The 16,088-nt window shown below is 45.4% G+C and overlaps 1 protein-coding gene across 1 annotated transcript in view; it reads left to right on the plus strand.

Moving 5' to 3' along the window:
• Nucleotides 1-16,088, plus strand: part of ATRNL1 (attractin like 1) — a 1,808,663-nt gene that overhangs the window by 1,188,421 nt on the left and 604,154 nt on the right. Inside the window, exon 20 of the mRNA XM_086919594.1 lies at nt 10,323-10,416. Coding sequence (XP_086775720.1) covers nt 10,323-10,416 — 94 coding nt within the window. The remainder of the gene's footprint in view (nt 1-10,322; nt 10,417-16,088) is intronic.

Raw genomic sequence — 16,088 nt, forward strand, 5'->3', positions numbered from 1 at the left:
AGGAGAGGCTCCACCGTCTGGACCCAAAACGTGCGCTCTCGTTCTATCTGGATCGCACACGCCAGTTCCGGGTGGATGATCAACTCTTTGTTGGGTACGTGGGCGCTACGAAATGGAAAGCGGTGCACAAGAGGACCATCTCTCGGTGGATTATCATGTGCATTCAGGCGTGTTAATCCTTGGCTAAGAAGGAACCACCTGTTGGGCTGCGGGCTCATTCCACTCGAGCCACGGCCACTACAACTGCCTTGGGCCGAGGTGTGCCCTTGCAGGACATTTGCCAGGCAGCTACGTTGGCCTCGTTGCACACGTTTCCTAGGCACTACTGCCTGGACAGTCAAGTCCGGAGAGACGGCTACTTTGGCCACTCCGTTCTCCAGGACTTTCTGGTGTAAATATTGGTTCGCAGACCCACCACCACGGGGATGGTATTGCTGGGGTATCTATTCTAAGGTAAGGAATCTATCAGTAACGTGTCTCTTTCAGATGCACAAGTTACTACTTGTGTAACGATATATCTGTAAGAGACATTAGTTAGTGATAGATTCCTTACCGACCCACCCATCCTCCCCGTTCTGCGAACCGATATCTAGGGTTAAGGTCTTCCCCTTTCAGGGCCCTAGTTTCTTGGCACCAGTGTCGGTTTTTGTCATGGCTCTGCGCTTCTGGCGCGGAAAAGCTGTGGCTAAGAACTGACGTCAGCACGCGGAGGCGGCGTCTAAGTACTCCGACGACGTCATCACGGCGCCCACGACGCCTACGACGGACGCGGAGCCGCAGACGACGCCTGCCGACGCGCAAGGGTACTGCTACGCAAAACTTTCCGGATCCAGTCTGACGCCTGGGGATATTCTAAGGTAAGGAATCTATCACTAATTAATGTCTCTTACAGATATATGGTTACACAAGTATTAACTTGTGCATCTGCACAATAAGATTTTGTGATTCACTGTATCATAATCTCCAGAAAGGTCTCAGAGAATCAAGGCATCTTGGCAGCCTTCATCAAGGGTCTCTGAGGTTGGCCAAGGAAGATTCTCCTCCTACTGACTGTTCTGTGAGGTGGAGATGATTGCTTCCAAATGAATCAAGGGCATTGCCACACAGTTTCCTTGGAAATCCTGATGCTGGCTATTTTCAAAGCAATGTTTCTGCTTTATGGACTGTTTCGTAGTAATCGTTCAGCATTTTGAAATCTGAATAGGTAGCACTGCCACCCTTCACAGTGAGCTTTATCCTACATAAAACATGAAAAAAATAAGACTGACTCATAGAATTTTAAAAATTTACAAAGCATGCAATCTGTATAGTGAAGGGCTGCATATTTTTAGCTGAAAGACAGAAATAATTTAGCATCTCACAAAGTCTAACTGCTTTGAGCCTCGCATATGTCCCTTTGCTTTTATTCTCTAAATGAAATGTTTTTTTTATGAAACAATAAATTAAAAAGTCAATAGTACTAAACAACCTAAAAATGTGTTACAATTATCATCACATCCAGGGTTCTATACTGTTTCCTGTCCTCTTAAACTTTTACATGGAGCGACTTGGTGCTCTGCTCACAGCGTCATGATTCACCAATATGCTGATGATACACAATTCAACTTGAAAGTCTCCTTTATTTCTGACATCCAATGCCTCAAACACGGCTTGCACATCATCCAGCCCTGGATGTCCTGCTCCTACCTATAGCTCTGTCCAACCAAGGCAGAATTCCTTTTATTTGCTAAGAACAGCAAACAAGATACAGTGAACACCTAGCTCAATGGCGTGAACATTGACAGCTTCAAACCCCAACTTTCACCAAATGACAAATCTCTTGGATTCACCATGGACACAAACCTCACCCTCGAGGAACACCATGCGAAAAATAAAAGTACCTCGTACCAGCTCTCTCTTCTAGCTAAAGTCAAACTGTTTCGTCCAGAAAGTGACTTTAGTACAGCTGTGCAAGCCCTCATTATCTCCTATCCCCTATAGGGTGGTAATGCCCTACTCCTTAAGCTCCCAGACCCTATATTGGAAGCCTTAAGGGGCATCTTACATGCTGCAGCACGTCTCATCCATGGCCTAAAGAAATATGATCACATCAGTCTCAACCTGATTAAACTCCATTGCCCCCCCTTGTAGATCCACAACTTCTTCAAGAATAGCTGCATCATTTATAAAGCTATCATGACCAGCACCTGCCTTTCTTGCAGACAGTGTTGCAATCTCTGGTGGTTTTCAGCAAACCCTCTGCCAGGACATCATCAGACCGCAGACTAAGAAGTGTAAAAAAGAAAAAACAAAACAAGACTTTTCCATCTATTTGTGTTTGTATTTACTCCTATAAAGTGCACTGCTACCCAGAGGCGTCTTGATGCTGTGTACCATGAGAGGCCTGAGCAGAGGATCTGAGAAGAAAACATGTAAAGTTTTTGAAGAGAAGGGTCTTTAAAAGTTTATGAAGTTTCAAGAGATTAGATTCTGTGCAGATGGCTAGAGGCTAAGCATTCCAAGTCTCAGCTATGCAGACAGGAAAAGAGGGGCCTCCCAGACGTGCTCTGCAAATGTTATGAACAATGACAAGGCTGGCCATGGAAGCAAAAAGCCTTCTTGCATGGATGTAACTCATTAATCTCAAAGTGATGGGGTTAGACAGCAGATGGGATTTAAACATTTCCTTGTGGCAGAAACACAAGGTTTTGAATAGGCACAGTGTTTTAACCAATACTCACAATGGTGTAACAATAGCCCCCCCAACCCCTGTGGTGCATGGGAGCTCCAGGGGGCCTACTCGGGCCCTCTGCACGGGTGGGCCTGAAAGATCCTGACCGGGTCTGGAGCATGGTGGACCCTGAAGTTTCATTACGCCACTTGGGAGACAATGGAAGGGCATTCAATCTGGAAAAATGCTGCCCCGTTTGGGTAATCGACCACCAGCCTGGCAACGCTGTCACACAGCTTCTTGCACCCAGTAGTTGGAACAACATCCCCATATCCTTAGTGACCACTCCAGTGCTGTTAAAATTTAGTGAAGAGTTGAATGAAGACTCACCTCTTTACAGAACATTAAATCACAATGCATTAGACGTCTCCCTCTCATCTTCTTGTATTTTTGTTCATTGACTTTGTGCTTGTCTTTGACCATTTACATTGCTCGCCTGCCTTTTGGGAAGGCTTGTGCTGTAGAAATGCCATTTACGTAGATGCATACATACATGCATGCATGCATACATACATACATACATGCATGCATACATACATACATACATTCATACAACTGACCACAGAGCATCTTAATTGCTCAGTGGGGACGAGTGAAAATATTGTTGTTATCTCAGTGAACTTATATGTTGTGACTCTACTCCTCTAGCAGTTGAAATAAATGTGGCTCCTACAGGTGCAAGATGCTACCATTTTGCTAGTGACTGTTTAGTAGTTCTTTGCCAGAGCACAGATTCTCCATGCAGCAATGAGACAGAACGCTCCCTGGCCCCTTTTTCTTGTGCCCCTCATCCAAATCAGAATTTCCTACTAAGAATCTTAAGTTACTGAACTTCACCATGAAGGAAATCTTTTATTCCCCCCCCCCTCAGTAGCTTACACCCATCTCCCCTTTACTTCCCTGTAGACCTGACCGCCAGGAACCTCCTATCATAATATATCTTCACGAAGCTGCTGGATTGTTTCATTGGATCCACAAAGCTGCCACTTGGTTGGAGTTGCTTAATATTAGGAAAATACACCAGTCTCTCCTTCCAAACTGATATATCTATGACCAACATATTGGTAATGTGAAAGTTGGGTTCAGCAACATCCTAGTCACAGGGCTCTCCTCTTATATGTTCTCCCCATAGGGCCAGATCATCAGTTTCGCTCTTGAACACTGTTTAATTTAACCACATTACCTCAACCGCCTTCATTAGTAGTATGCTGTGCGTGTTATCTGCCATAATCTGTGCACGGTTCAGGATGTGCACTTTTTTTATTCAAACCACACATGATCTGCGTTTTCAACCGCACCCAACCTGTCACAGGTGACAACCCACTACAATCTCTACGCTTTGCCAACATTCTCCTCCTGACTGTACCCAGGCACCCCGAGCCCTCTTCAGAACGCACATTTGTTACATTTTTGGGTCCTTTACCACCTCAGACCACCCATCCCTTAAATCTTGACTTCAAATCCCACTTGCAGAACTTTGAAAGACCATGCTCATGCAGTCCCAGTCCCCTCAGATTTCCAGAGAGTGCAAATACGCATGTACATATTTCTGTTTCTCTTTGAAGTGTCTGCTTAAGCTTTATAACTTTAGTTTTTATGCCTTGAAAGCATACATTAGGTTCATGTCCATGTTGTATTCCTCAAATCATCCAACGTCACCAGTCTACCTTGGAATAACCATCCCAGCTGTTAATGGTGTTAGTGTATTTACTGGTCAGCAGGGGCGTAGCTAGAGCTTGTGGCCCCGGGGCTACCCCTCAGATTGCCGCCCCTTCGAGGCCTTGGGAGTACGGGTGAGGCCTGGCCCATTCATCGTTGCAGGGCTGTCTCCTGTTGCACGTACAGTAGGCGTCAGTTACAGGGTAAAAAGCCTCGAGTTTAATCTTACAGTAACAGTAATAAATTGGTGTAAGTGACAAGGCCTTTCTCAATGAAGTGTGCAGCTCATACCCCATGCTCCTGCGATAATGCCAAAGTCCCTACACTAGTGACCCCTGCTACTGCCCATGTAGCACCAACTTGGCTTCTTTTTTATGATGCCCCGGTTCCTCGATAGTACCAACATTTACCTCTCCATACAGTACCCACCCTGCAACTGCCACAGTTTGTTGCTCTTCTGTAGCGCCCACCTTGCAACTGCCACTCAAAGTCCTTACCTATCTAGTGCCAACATCGCTGCTACCAGAGCTAGTCTTTGCATATATCACCAAACTCCCCATACCTGTAGGGAGCCCTCTTCCTCCCACAATGTATCTTTCCCTTTCTGCGCCCTTTCTACTTCCACAATGTGCCACTTTCACAAAGCCTCAGCCTTCCTACCACAAGAAATTATCTTTCCAGCTAATTACTAACTACACTTATACTGAGCCTTAATGTTCGAGCAGACCTGTGTTGGAGAAAGTGAACATAACATGCTTAATTAGACTTAACTTCCCATATTCCAAAATGCTTTCAGAGGAGCAAATACGTCCTTGCTCCTGAATGATTATTACATTCAGAACAAACCTTTTACAGAACATGGAATAGGCCGGGTATGAAAGCAGCTTGCCAACAGGTTCAGAACACACGCTAAGTGAGATGATTCACATGTGAAATTAGGATGAGAGATGGAATGGTAGTTTGTGATGGATTTTGGGGGCCCTGGGCGAAAGTAATTTTGGGGGCCCCCGTTCCGCATAACTTTGAATTTAAGATCCAGTTTCAGATTTTTCATGACCTCTTTGGCCAGGTCATTGACAGCGCACAAGCATACTCGTCCAAATTGTAAATGTGCTTATATCTAATATTTAGGTATAGTGAGTTGTGTTTTCAATATTTAAAACAGCAGCTTCTCACTAATATTACTGCTTCTAATATGTGAGATCCTGTTTAAGCGAAAATAACCTTTTTTGATGGATGTTGCATAAAAGATAAACACAGCATTTCTCTTCAAAATGTCCCTAATATACTCTCTCACATCCACATTAAAATAAATTCAAGTTAAACGGTACTTATTTTGTTAGATCCAAAATCTAAAGGCAGAGTGCAATTTGCAAACGAGTCTGGGTGCTTGTTGGAACAGGCGGTCGTGCACGGTGCAATCATTGTAATCAGGTGGACGGACCGGACGGTTCTTTCATTCTCTCTCTCACCTTGAATTATTTTATAGTTGCGTGCCGCCCGCAGCCACAGACAGTATAGCAACAGGCTGCAGCAGGGCCAGGCAAGAAGAATGGTGGTGGTCTCCACACACTCCGACTTCTCGACAAGACGGGAGGGGCGGTGAGCGCACAGCACGTAACACGTAACACTGGCTGGCTACAGTGCGGCGAGGGCTGGCCCAAAATGTCCTTACAGGGCCGTCATTGGTTGCGCTCGTGCACACCGCGCACGCTACCACTGATTGACGGCCCTGGAGGACTAGTGTGAGCGAGGCTGGGAGACGGGGGCCCCAAGAACGGTCACGGCGCCAGCTGAGTGCTTGTGTGATCTGTGGCACCTCACCGGCTGTGAGCACGGCAGCGCTTGTGTGTCACGGCGTCAGCTGAGTGCTTGTGTGATCTGTGGCACTGTTTGAGACACTGACACTGCCGGCCTGGCTCAGGTTCTTGCTGTGATTGTGGCGCGCTCTCATAAACTTTCTGACTGATGTTTACAGAAGGTGTTGGGCGCAGTCAGTCAGTGCCGGCGCGCGCGGCCGCCTCAAAAAAGGTGCTGCCCCCCCACCCCCCCCCCCCCCTAGCTACGCGGCTGCTGGTCAGACTGTGTGCAGTCCTTGAATTAAGATGGCTACCACGCTCCCAGGAAATGCATACGCCCAATACTAAGTTTCCTGAGACCATTGAACTATTGTTTTTCCGAATTAAAAGAAGGGTTCACAATCATCTGGACATAGTAGAAAATGTACGCTCTTCACGTGAATGTGTGTGTTCCGCAATTAATGTGTGCCACAGTGAAAGATGTTTAGAGTTTTGGAATGGGTAAAAAAAACGTGGCTGTCATAATTCGGAGGTCAAGAGATGGCCACAGAAAGAGGGTGGAGTCATGAGGAGCGAAATCTAACGTTCAACTTAGACATTTATTTCTAAAATATCTGCCCCGAAGAAATTGGCAACAAGGAGAAATGTAATAGACATCTGTTCTGGTTCACTTAATTAGTCACACACAAACAGAATTTAAACTGTCTTACTTGGATGTGACACCTGCTGCAGAGATCTTTGTGTACTCAGTGATTTTCAGGGTATAAAAACAATACTATAACTCTGGTAGTTAATGCACTTGCTGAATAAATCTGTAGTCTAGTCACAGGTCTGACTCATAGCATAGCAGAGTGTAAATGTGCCTGCTGCAAAGCAGAACATGTATTCTGCAAGTAAATGTACATGTATTTATATAGCGCAAATCGCCCACATCGCAGGCATCTATGCGCTTGCTTAGGGAACCCGTCCTGGTATTCCCCTGTGAGATACCCCGGCAGGGTATCCACAAGGTGAAAGCCAGGCATCCCGCCGCGAGGGGCCGTTGTGGAGATTAAGCAAGCTATTGCCCAGAGTCGCAGAGTGTGAACCTGTGAGTCGAGTAGGCACCGGAGTGTGAATTATCGAGTCTGTGGAATTATTGAGCCCAACCCCCGTCGGGGCGGGGAATTGAACCCTGGTCCAGGGCCGATCTCAGCTTCCGGGTCTGCCGCCTCTAACCCCTGAGCCACACTTCTCCACTAGTCATAGATTAGTGTTTTCTGTAGATAGCTTAGTGGGTTACCTCTTTTGCTGCAGAGATCCTTTTATTACCTGTGGGCCACGATGTATAATTCTTGTAATATGGCTCAGTGGATTATGAACCACCATCAAGGAACTGCACGCAAACTGCAAGATGTAAGTTTACAACCTTACTGCTTTTTATCAATCTTTTGTAATTCTAAGATTGCTAGAAAATGGTTCAATTCTTTTAGCAATTTATTAGTAACTAGTATATAAATAATTATTTGAATGAGTGCTCATGTAGACAGATATATATGCCCTTCTTGCAGTGCATGCATATCACTTAAATGCAGCGCTTGAAAAAAAATCAAGAACCTGCCTCTCAATCATAGCTTAGCTCAAGCACTTGTCAAGTGACAAATTGAATGACTGCTTCTCGAAAGCATTAGCATCAAGCAGTTAAAGCTCCAGCTAGCCCTCAGCCATGACAAGGCTTGAACAAAAGGATTGCTGAAGGCCCATTAAGTGAGGCATTTGTGATGGCGAAACTGAAAGTATGAGACCTCATTCACCCTCTGCAGGTTGCTGCTCTAAACACAAAGCAGGTATAGCGTTGGCACCACGGACTTTGTCCGGCACTAAGTCTGCATATTTCAGTGAAGGCAGTAAGAATAGAGCTTATAAGTAACTACCAGATCCAGGATCCAGATGGAGCCCACTCATTTCCAGCACTGCATATGTTGGTGTTCTAAATATTTAAGCTTCCACATATTTCTGTGTTCCCAGAAGTGGTTGTATTCTGTTACTTCCTCTCAAAAGGAGACGTGGAAATGAAATACACCTAACTATGCAAAGATAGACTTAGTATTCTAACTCCAGTCCTGAAATATGTGGTGGGAAAGTGTGTTTTCGGGTACCCTAGCTGAAGTAAAAGCATGGACATGCTAAGGCACATGTAGGCAACTCATTCATACCATTGTATATTTGGCACAAGCTGGCTCTAGATGGTTGTTCCCAGAAACAGCCTGGTAAGGGTATTAAAAAAGACTGCGCTTCTGCCTGCATTATAGGATAGAAGCTAAGCCTGGGTGGAGTTCGCAGAGTTTTGTTACGCGGAACTCCGCAAAGTTAAAAGAAAACTATGCCCTACCCAGAGCTCCACAAGCGGCGGCGTGAGATAGAAAAATTGCCGTTCGTGATCATTTTCAGCGCCGGGTGTTTATCCACTCTATGAAATTATTGCGAACTGCACCATGCACAGCGCAAGCAGGCGTTGCTTTCTTTCTGCCGCTCAAGTAGATTTTCTACTCGAGCTGCAGCTTTTTCAAAAGCAAACAGACGATTTCTCAACACGAGTGGTCACAAGCAAACGTGGTCACTCGCATTCAGCAATCCGACCGCCCGCCCACGTTGCCAAATCTCGCAGGGAGGTTGATTTCCCATGCTTGTGCTCGCCAACTTAACATTGACGAGCATGAATGAGGAAAAATCTCTTTTGGAGGTGAATGTTCCTTGCTCGTGCTCGCCAACTTGATGTTGATGCGCGGCGAAAAAAACTCTGCTATGCGATGCGGAGTTTTTCAGAACTGCGCGGGTTCCGCATATCGCGGAGTGCGTAAAACACTGCAAACTCCGTGAGCGGAGCGGAGTTCACCGCCCAGGCTTAATAAAATCCTCGGCACGTGTCTGGAGGCCCATGGAGAGTTTCATATATTCTTTGGTGGGCTGTAGATTTTGATGCTGCTCACAGTGGATGTCTTATCATATTTTCTTGCCAAAGTGTAGTGACACTGTCTTCTTTGAGCTCATTTAACCCCCAAACAGGGCAAACCAAGTCTGTTATTATTGAACATCGCTAAGAGTTGTGCAATCGTAAAATGTAACACGACTATCTTTACATTGCTCATAGCTTTCGATCTCTGCACTTTGGTTTCTCCCATGCAATCCATGTCTAATTTCTGACTGCGCCTTGCTCAGGGGTGAGATGAATCTGTCACCAAGGGGCAACAGGAAGTTGCATAGGGGCAGTAGTACCAGAAGGAATGCATTTTTTCCCATGAGCACCATGTGAAAAGTTATTTTAAGAGTAGGATAAGGACTTATCGAACTATTACGAACAGACTTTAGTGAAAGGGAAAAGGACATATTCAATTTAGCTGCTATTTTTCATAATCCCAGTAAGAAACAACATATAGAAAGCGTTGGAGAGGTTTGTTGAGCTGGTTTTAAAATCAGACCGCAACTGGTCATTTTTGAGGGTGTGAAGAAAAGGTAGACAGGAAGTCGGGTAATGATGACCACTTCCTACAGGAAGTGGTTCTTTGAAGGCATTGTTCGGCAGCTTTCATGGTGGTTGGAAGGGTAGCCTTTAAAGTACGCATATTAATAGATGCAGGCTTTTGGCCATTTTTGCAGGAGACTAAAAACACATAACAGAGATTTGATTGGCTAAGCACTAGATAACAGGAGCAAATCATGGAGAGGACCCTTTATCAAGAAGGGCTTAAGTCAAAGTAGACAATGAACGTTATTGGACCGACTGCAGTGTGCGACAAAGGGATATTCAGCAACCCTTTTTGCCCTTCTGCAGAGTATGTGGCGAAGGCGTAGGACAAGCATTGTGCACTAGAAAAGAGATATATAGGGCCATTTTAGAATTTTCTTGGGGCATGGCAGAAGCAGAGATTGCAAACTGCATTGGCCTGCAGAGTGAGTGAATAAAAGGGAGGTTGGAGTGAATGTATAGACAATCATTGAGGATGTATTCATACCCGTTATAAAAATAAGAACCTTAAGATTATGCTTGATTAATGAACTCCTCGTCAATGAGTGCTACTGGGTGGATTTGAGGGCATGGAAAATTAAGTTTGGGTTTAAAGGGTCTGCAAAAGTTGGAAATGTGCATGCTCAGTCTCTTCTTTTCTCCTCCACAGCTTGCATCTGTAATGGACACGCCAGCAGCTGTGAAATGCAGACCGGGAAATGCCACTGCACCACCAAAGGGATCAAGGGAGACCAGTGCCAGCTGTAAGTAGCCACCTGCGTCCTTTGAAACATTTCCACTGCAGTTTGTGCCACCACAATAGTATCAATCTCAGTGGCAAGCACCAAGGTGACCCTCTCATTTTCAGTCTCGTTTAACTGAAGAAAGAAGCGTCATTCTTACACCCAGTGTCACAATACACCTTACAATACCCCATTACATGACCGGCAATGGCAAAGTCTTCCTTAACTCACTGAGAAAAGGGCAATGCCCACCACAAGTGAACAAAGCATTTTGAGCCTCTTTCCCTTCTTCATGGAGAAACACGCACTTTAATACACCGCATCGCTGGCCAAGACCCAACACCGTGGATCTCCAGTAAACTGACAGAGCCCGCACAACCCACCAAGCACCGCACACAGTGGGCACATTATAAATCCATTTACTTTGCCAAACAGTACGCCAAACACACACAGAACACCAGACAAACCAATCTACTTGGATTGTGACTCTGGTCTACAAGGAGCCACGACCATGCTGAAACACACACCGCTAAGCCAGCAGTGCTCTGAAGCTATTCCAATGGTTGTCTTATCCACATGCTGAATAGCATAGAACATACCATAACCCCGTAGAAAATCTCACCAGAACTGGCCTTGTCTAACGTTCAAAGTGCTGGAACTAGCACATTTTAGCATTCACTACTATTGAATGAAGCGTGTTACTAGTTAAGTTTCACCCATTCGATTAATGCAAAGCTAGAACATGAATTTGTTTGTGTTTCAGAAAACCTCCACTGAGACAAAAATGTGTTTTAGGGTCTTCAGCTGTCAAGTGTGGGCCCTTACATACCAGGGCCATATTACACCAAATGGCCCGGGGACACAACAGGCGTATGGTCCCGCTTCCTGTGTCCCCTGTCTCTGCAGATGCTTGCATGACCCATTCTGTAATACCGATCGCACCTGTGCTACACGTGCGCCGGAGCCATCTTTAGGGATCAGATGGTGTGGCCCCCTGCAAATGAGAAAGTACTTTGCCTGAGCCCCTAAGCCATATTACAGATGCGGAGGAGAATCTAGAGGTGCGTGGATTTCCGCCATATTGAGGTGATCCTCAAGTTGTGCGTTCGCAGGAGGCAAAGGGGTCCTAGGTACCACCCAGGCTTCCACCTCCAGGCAGGTGCAGTCACTCTCGGCAGCTCCTGCTGGGGCATCTCTGCTCCTATTTTAAATGCCGCCCGTGTTACAACCTGCACAGGGAAAGGTGAACCAGTGACTGGAAATGGTGGGTCCATCGGTCTTTCACAAATGGCAGGTTTTCACTGCAGGCCCGGGTTCACGACTGCACTGATAATAGCGCGTGTTTTATGATAAGGCACACTATCCCAGTCTGTGCACAGCACAAAGACTCAAATGAAAGCAAACAGATGTGTACAGCGCTCCGTGTCCTTAATATGGGCCCGGATGTCCAATCACATCTCTCCATGTATACAAATACTGTGTGAGCGCGGCAAATAATTCTTTTTCTGTTCTTCAGTTGCTTTATACACCGAAACAAAAATGCTTAGACATATGATACACCCCAATATTAACCACTTTATTTAAACTAGACTGTTGTTTTAATAGTTATTTGATGTTCAAGGCTATGCTGTTCTTACTTTGCACAGTGTCTTAATTTACTCTGTCATCTTTGTGTTTGCTGTTTGTTTATTTCACTATGCTTGCTTTCAAGGGTTCTGTGATACAGTGGCATTCATGTCCTGGAAGAGCATGGAAGTATTTTTTACAAATGCATTTAAATCTTTGTCACAGTAATTATGTAAATAAGCCTCTTTAGCGAGGTTTCGCAAATTGCTTAATTATTCACTACGTCATGTAGGATGAATGGGCCATGTTGATGTATTTCTTTTTCCAATTAGACTCTGCTCGTTTTCATTGGACTGCCCAAAGAGCTCTTTCCTCATCTACCGACATAACTTGTGATCTTGCTCCCCTAACATTAAAGGACAAATTGAAGATTCATTTTAGATGAATGAGTTGCTTCAGATAAATAAAATAGAAAAAATCAATACAATTAAACACTTACCAAGTCCTCTGCGCTGGATCACTTCTTTCTTCAACTCCAGCCTGGCCACCAGGAAACTCCCTTGACCAATCCTAGCGCTGCTCTCTTGCTGTTAACCAGCATGAGAGCAGCGCCCTGATTGGAGGTTGCGGCCTCACTCAGCGCTCCACAGTGCTCTCGAGGCCTGCACTTGCTGTAACCCAGCTGTGTTATGACAGCTGGGTAAGAGATGTGTAAAGTGTGCATGTATGACTGGCCGTCAAGAATTTTATTCTCTGGGGCTTTGGCGGTAATTGAAGTGGGACAACACTCCTCAGCTCCAACGGAGGTGGCGCCCTTCCTTGCTCATGTGGTGATGGAACTTCCATCCAACACTTCAGTTCGTTTTTGTTGCTTCTCTTTTCTGCTTTCTTGATTCTCCTTCCTCCTCTGCAGCCCTTCTTTCCTGGCCTTCAAATGCAGCCTGATCTGCACAACTTGTTTATTCACTGAAGTTACTTGAGCCTCTTTTGTTTATTTCTGAAAGTAAGGGGCTGTCGCTCTTTCTTCAGCATTGCACCCCTTAGTGATGTTTGCCTCAGAGACCCAGGGAGCTCTATGTGGTTTCACTGAATCAAATGGTCCAATTTTGGGACCACCTGTAATGTATTGTGAGTGATCTACTGTAAGTCCAATATGGCCCAGTTGTGTTTGATTTTTAATGGACATCTACATAAAGCATTCTAAAGGGAGCCTCCAAGCTCTTTCCATTGTCTTCTTCTGAAAAATGTATCCCGGAAGAGTCTAATGGAGTTGGACTGTCTTGCCTGAAATCATCTGTTGTGTTTCCATGGGAACCCAAGAATGCATTCTGCTTGGCCTTTCTTTATTCAAACCTGCAAAAAGTAAGGAAGAGTCCTGACAGGGGGCATGTGAAATTCATGCAATTTGCTTTTGCGCAATTGTTGTACATTTCTGGAAAATTACATGTAATTCTGTGTATTACATGAAATGCAAATATGGCATTTAGCACTATATTTCAGCACAAAATGCGTCTTTGCATCAATGTTGAACGTGAGCATGCATTTCAGTTTAAAAAATATCATAAAAAACCCTGAAACCCGAGAAAGACAGCTGCTCGCGCGCTGGCCATTTGCTGTTTTGCCCCACACACTTTCGTGATGTAATTTTGCCACAAACATGGCATAGTTACACAAAGAAGCATAGTGGTTCAACTTCAGAAATTTCGCTTAACAAGAGTAACGTGAAATTCCACAAATTAGACTGTCGTAATTAAAATTTTGTCTAGGCCTAGTACTGACGTCCATTTAAATTTAATATCCAGTCCGCCTATTGGGTAAGTGGTGACAGTGACATGCCAATGGAAGTACTTTGCAGCCTCCCCTAGCATCACTTCTCAGCCTGTCAGCAGTCTACGAAACCCTGATTTCTGTGGTACCCTATGAACAAATTGACGGACTCATTACAAATGATGTTTAGCAAAAAACACACCGTTTGGGCACGGGCTGAAATAGCCTGTAATTACGTTCAGTAAGTGGTATGGATCCGTTTTCTGAAAGTCATTTCTTAAACTGTCAAGAGGCTGCAAAAATAGAAAAATAAATAGGTTATTGGTTTTTAATTCAAGCTATCATTTCGAAAAGCATTTGTTCTGTGGCGCTGCGGCGTGCTTGGGAAATTCAGAGGCGTTGTTTAAAAATGAATAAATGCATCGGCCCCGGGGAGAGGGATCCGCGAGCACGACTGGCCGCCATTTGTTGCTGTGATGAAGGGTCACTGGAGATCCTTGTCACGCTGCCAGGTCTTGGGCAGTTTGTCATTTTGTAGGGCCGCGCGCTCTGCACTGATGCCCGTTATGGGAAGCAATGGCTGCTGGTATAAGGGCTTTATTGATGGGCAGGAGGGGGGGTGGGGGGGCTGCATTGCCAGAAGCACTGAAATTGAAAATGGAGGGCTTTGCTTTATTTTTCAAGAAGGCTAGTGGTTGATGCCACAAATCAACACAGTATTTAGCCAAAAGGGATCATTAGACCCACACCGTCGCCTCTATGTTGCGACAAGCATTCCATTGAGGTATTGAGTCTGCAACTATTCACTTCTGTTGTGAATCTCGAAAGGTCTCATTGCCATCTTGGCGGGGCATTAAGTGGCATGAAAAAACGGACGGGGGGGGGGGGGGTCTCTCAAAGGGGCGTGGTCAATGTAATTAAGGGCCTTGCTTAAAAACACATAAGCTAAAAATCTGTGTTTAGCATGGTGTACCAGCCAACTTGTGTTTTGTTGTTTCTGTCATTGCATCCAGACATATGATACAACAAGTAACATCATACCTACAACAAGTCAGGACTATTGGCTTCGTCAGTGGTTGTTCGTTGCATAAGATGAATAAGCAGCAACTCTGGCTTGTATATAATATTGAGAAAGCTTCCACTTAAAGCCCTGGTGACACCACGACAATGTTGCTGCTCCTGAGTTTCAAAAAGAGAAGGGAAATCCAGAGAGAAAATGGCTCTCTTTAAAGGATTTCCCTTAACCTACAATGCTCACCTGGCATGACGTCATGCTGTAACTTCTCCACTTGTGAGAAGTGAGCAGTGAGAGCTGGGCACATCGATGTGCCTGCTGTCACTGCAGTCCGGAAAAGACACGGACCGCCTGTGCTAGGCACAACACAGAGCCCGATAGAGACCCGTTTCAATGCCCCCTTTAAAAAACTGCCGGTGCTCAGCACTGGTGAGACCCGGCCCCCTTAAAGTCCTGCATCTTGGGCTCAAGAACTTGCACAGTCCGTGCACGCTTGATGAAGATTCTACCAGATCAGCCAGACTCCTAGAGTGCCGGGGTAGAAGCAAGGTAGCTGAATGCCCAACATGCTGCACTGACCGAAGAGAGTTCCAAAGGACGAGGTGTCCATAGTGGCAGCCGATGACCAAGCTCCTGTAGCCCGATGACCAGTTTCAGGCGAATGGTAACGCAGCGAAGAGAGCACAATGAAGAATATTCTGGAGGACTAAAGTGAGAGAACATGTCAAGTTGGCATAGAGGTCACAAGTCAGTATTTAAGTGATGGGAATGCAGACTAGACTTCTGATGGTGGCCAAGGACAAGAAACAAAGATTAGTGAATTCTGAAAACAAACAGAAGCAGGCCTAGAAAAGGAAATGGGGGAATCTGGTAATAGAGGTTGTTCAGCACAGCTGCTCCTCCAGTCTCACTGTCACTGTGCACTTATCTTGCACTGAATTCTTGCAACAGATTACAGACTCTGCTCCTCATAGTCCGATTATAGCCAGTGTAAACAATGTTGGCATGGATTATGGAAATGAGCCATTTGCAGTGCACAATGCTGTTCAAGACACTCGAGAATCTTTTCAGAAAGTATGCGCTCTGATGCAAAGATGCATGGATATAGCCCTGCTGCTGACACACTTGGCCATCTGCCACCATCTTGACACGGTGCCTCCCATTCCCCCAGATCACTCTAAGCATTGCCCATTCCCACACAATGCACTTGTGACGCAGCAATATAACACGATGGCTGAAGTTTTAAAGGTAAGTGAGGCTATGGCAGTCATGCTGGTGCAAGCTGCTGTCGGATGTCGCCCTCATAGTGCTAGATACAAGTATAGCTCTCCAGGCATTGTCACTA

Source organism: Lissotriton vulgaris, chromosome 5 (genome assembly GCF_964263255.1).
Source record: "Lissotriton vulgaris chromosome 5, aLisVul1.2, whole genome shotgun sequence".
Taxonomy (NCBI): Eukaryota; Metazoa; Chordata; class Amphibia; order Caudata; family Salamandridae; genus Lissotriton; species Lissotriton vulgaris.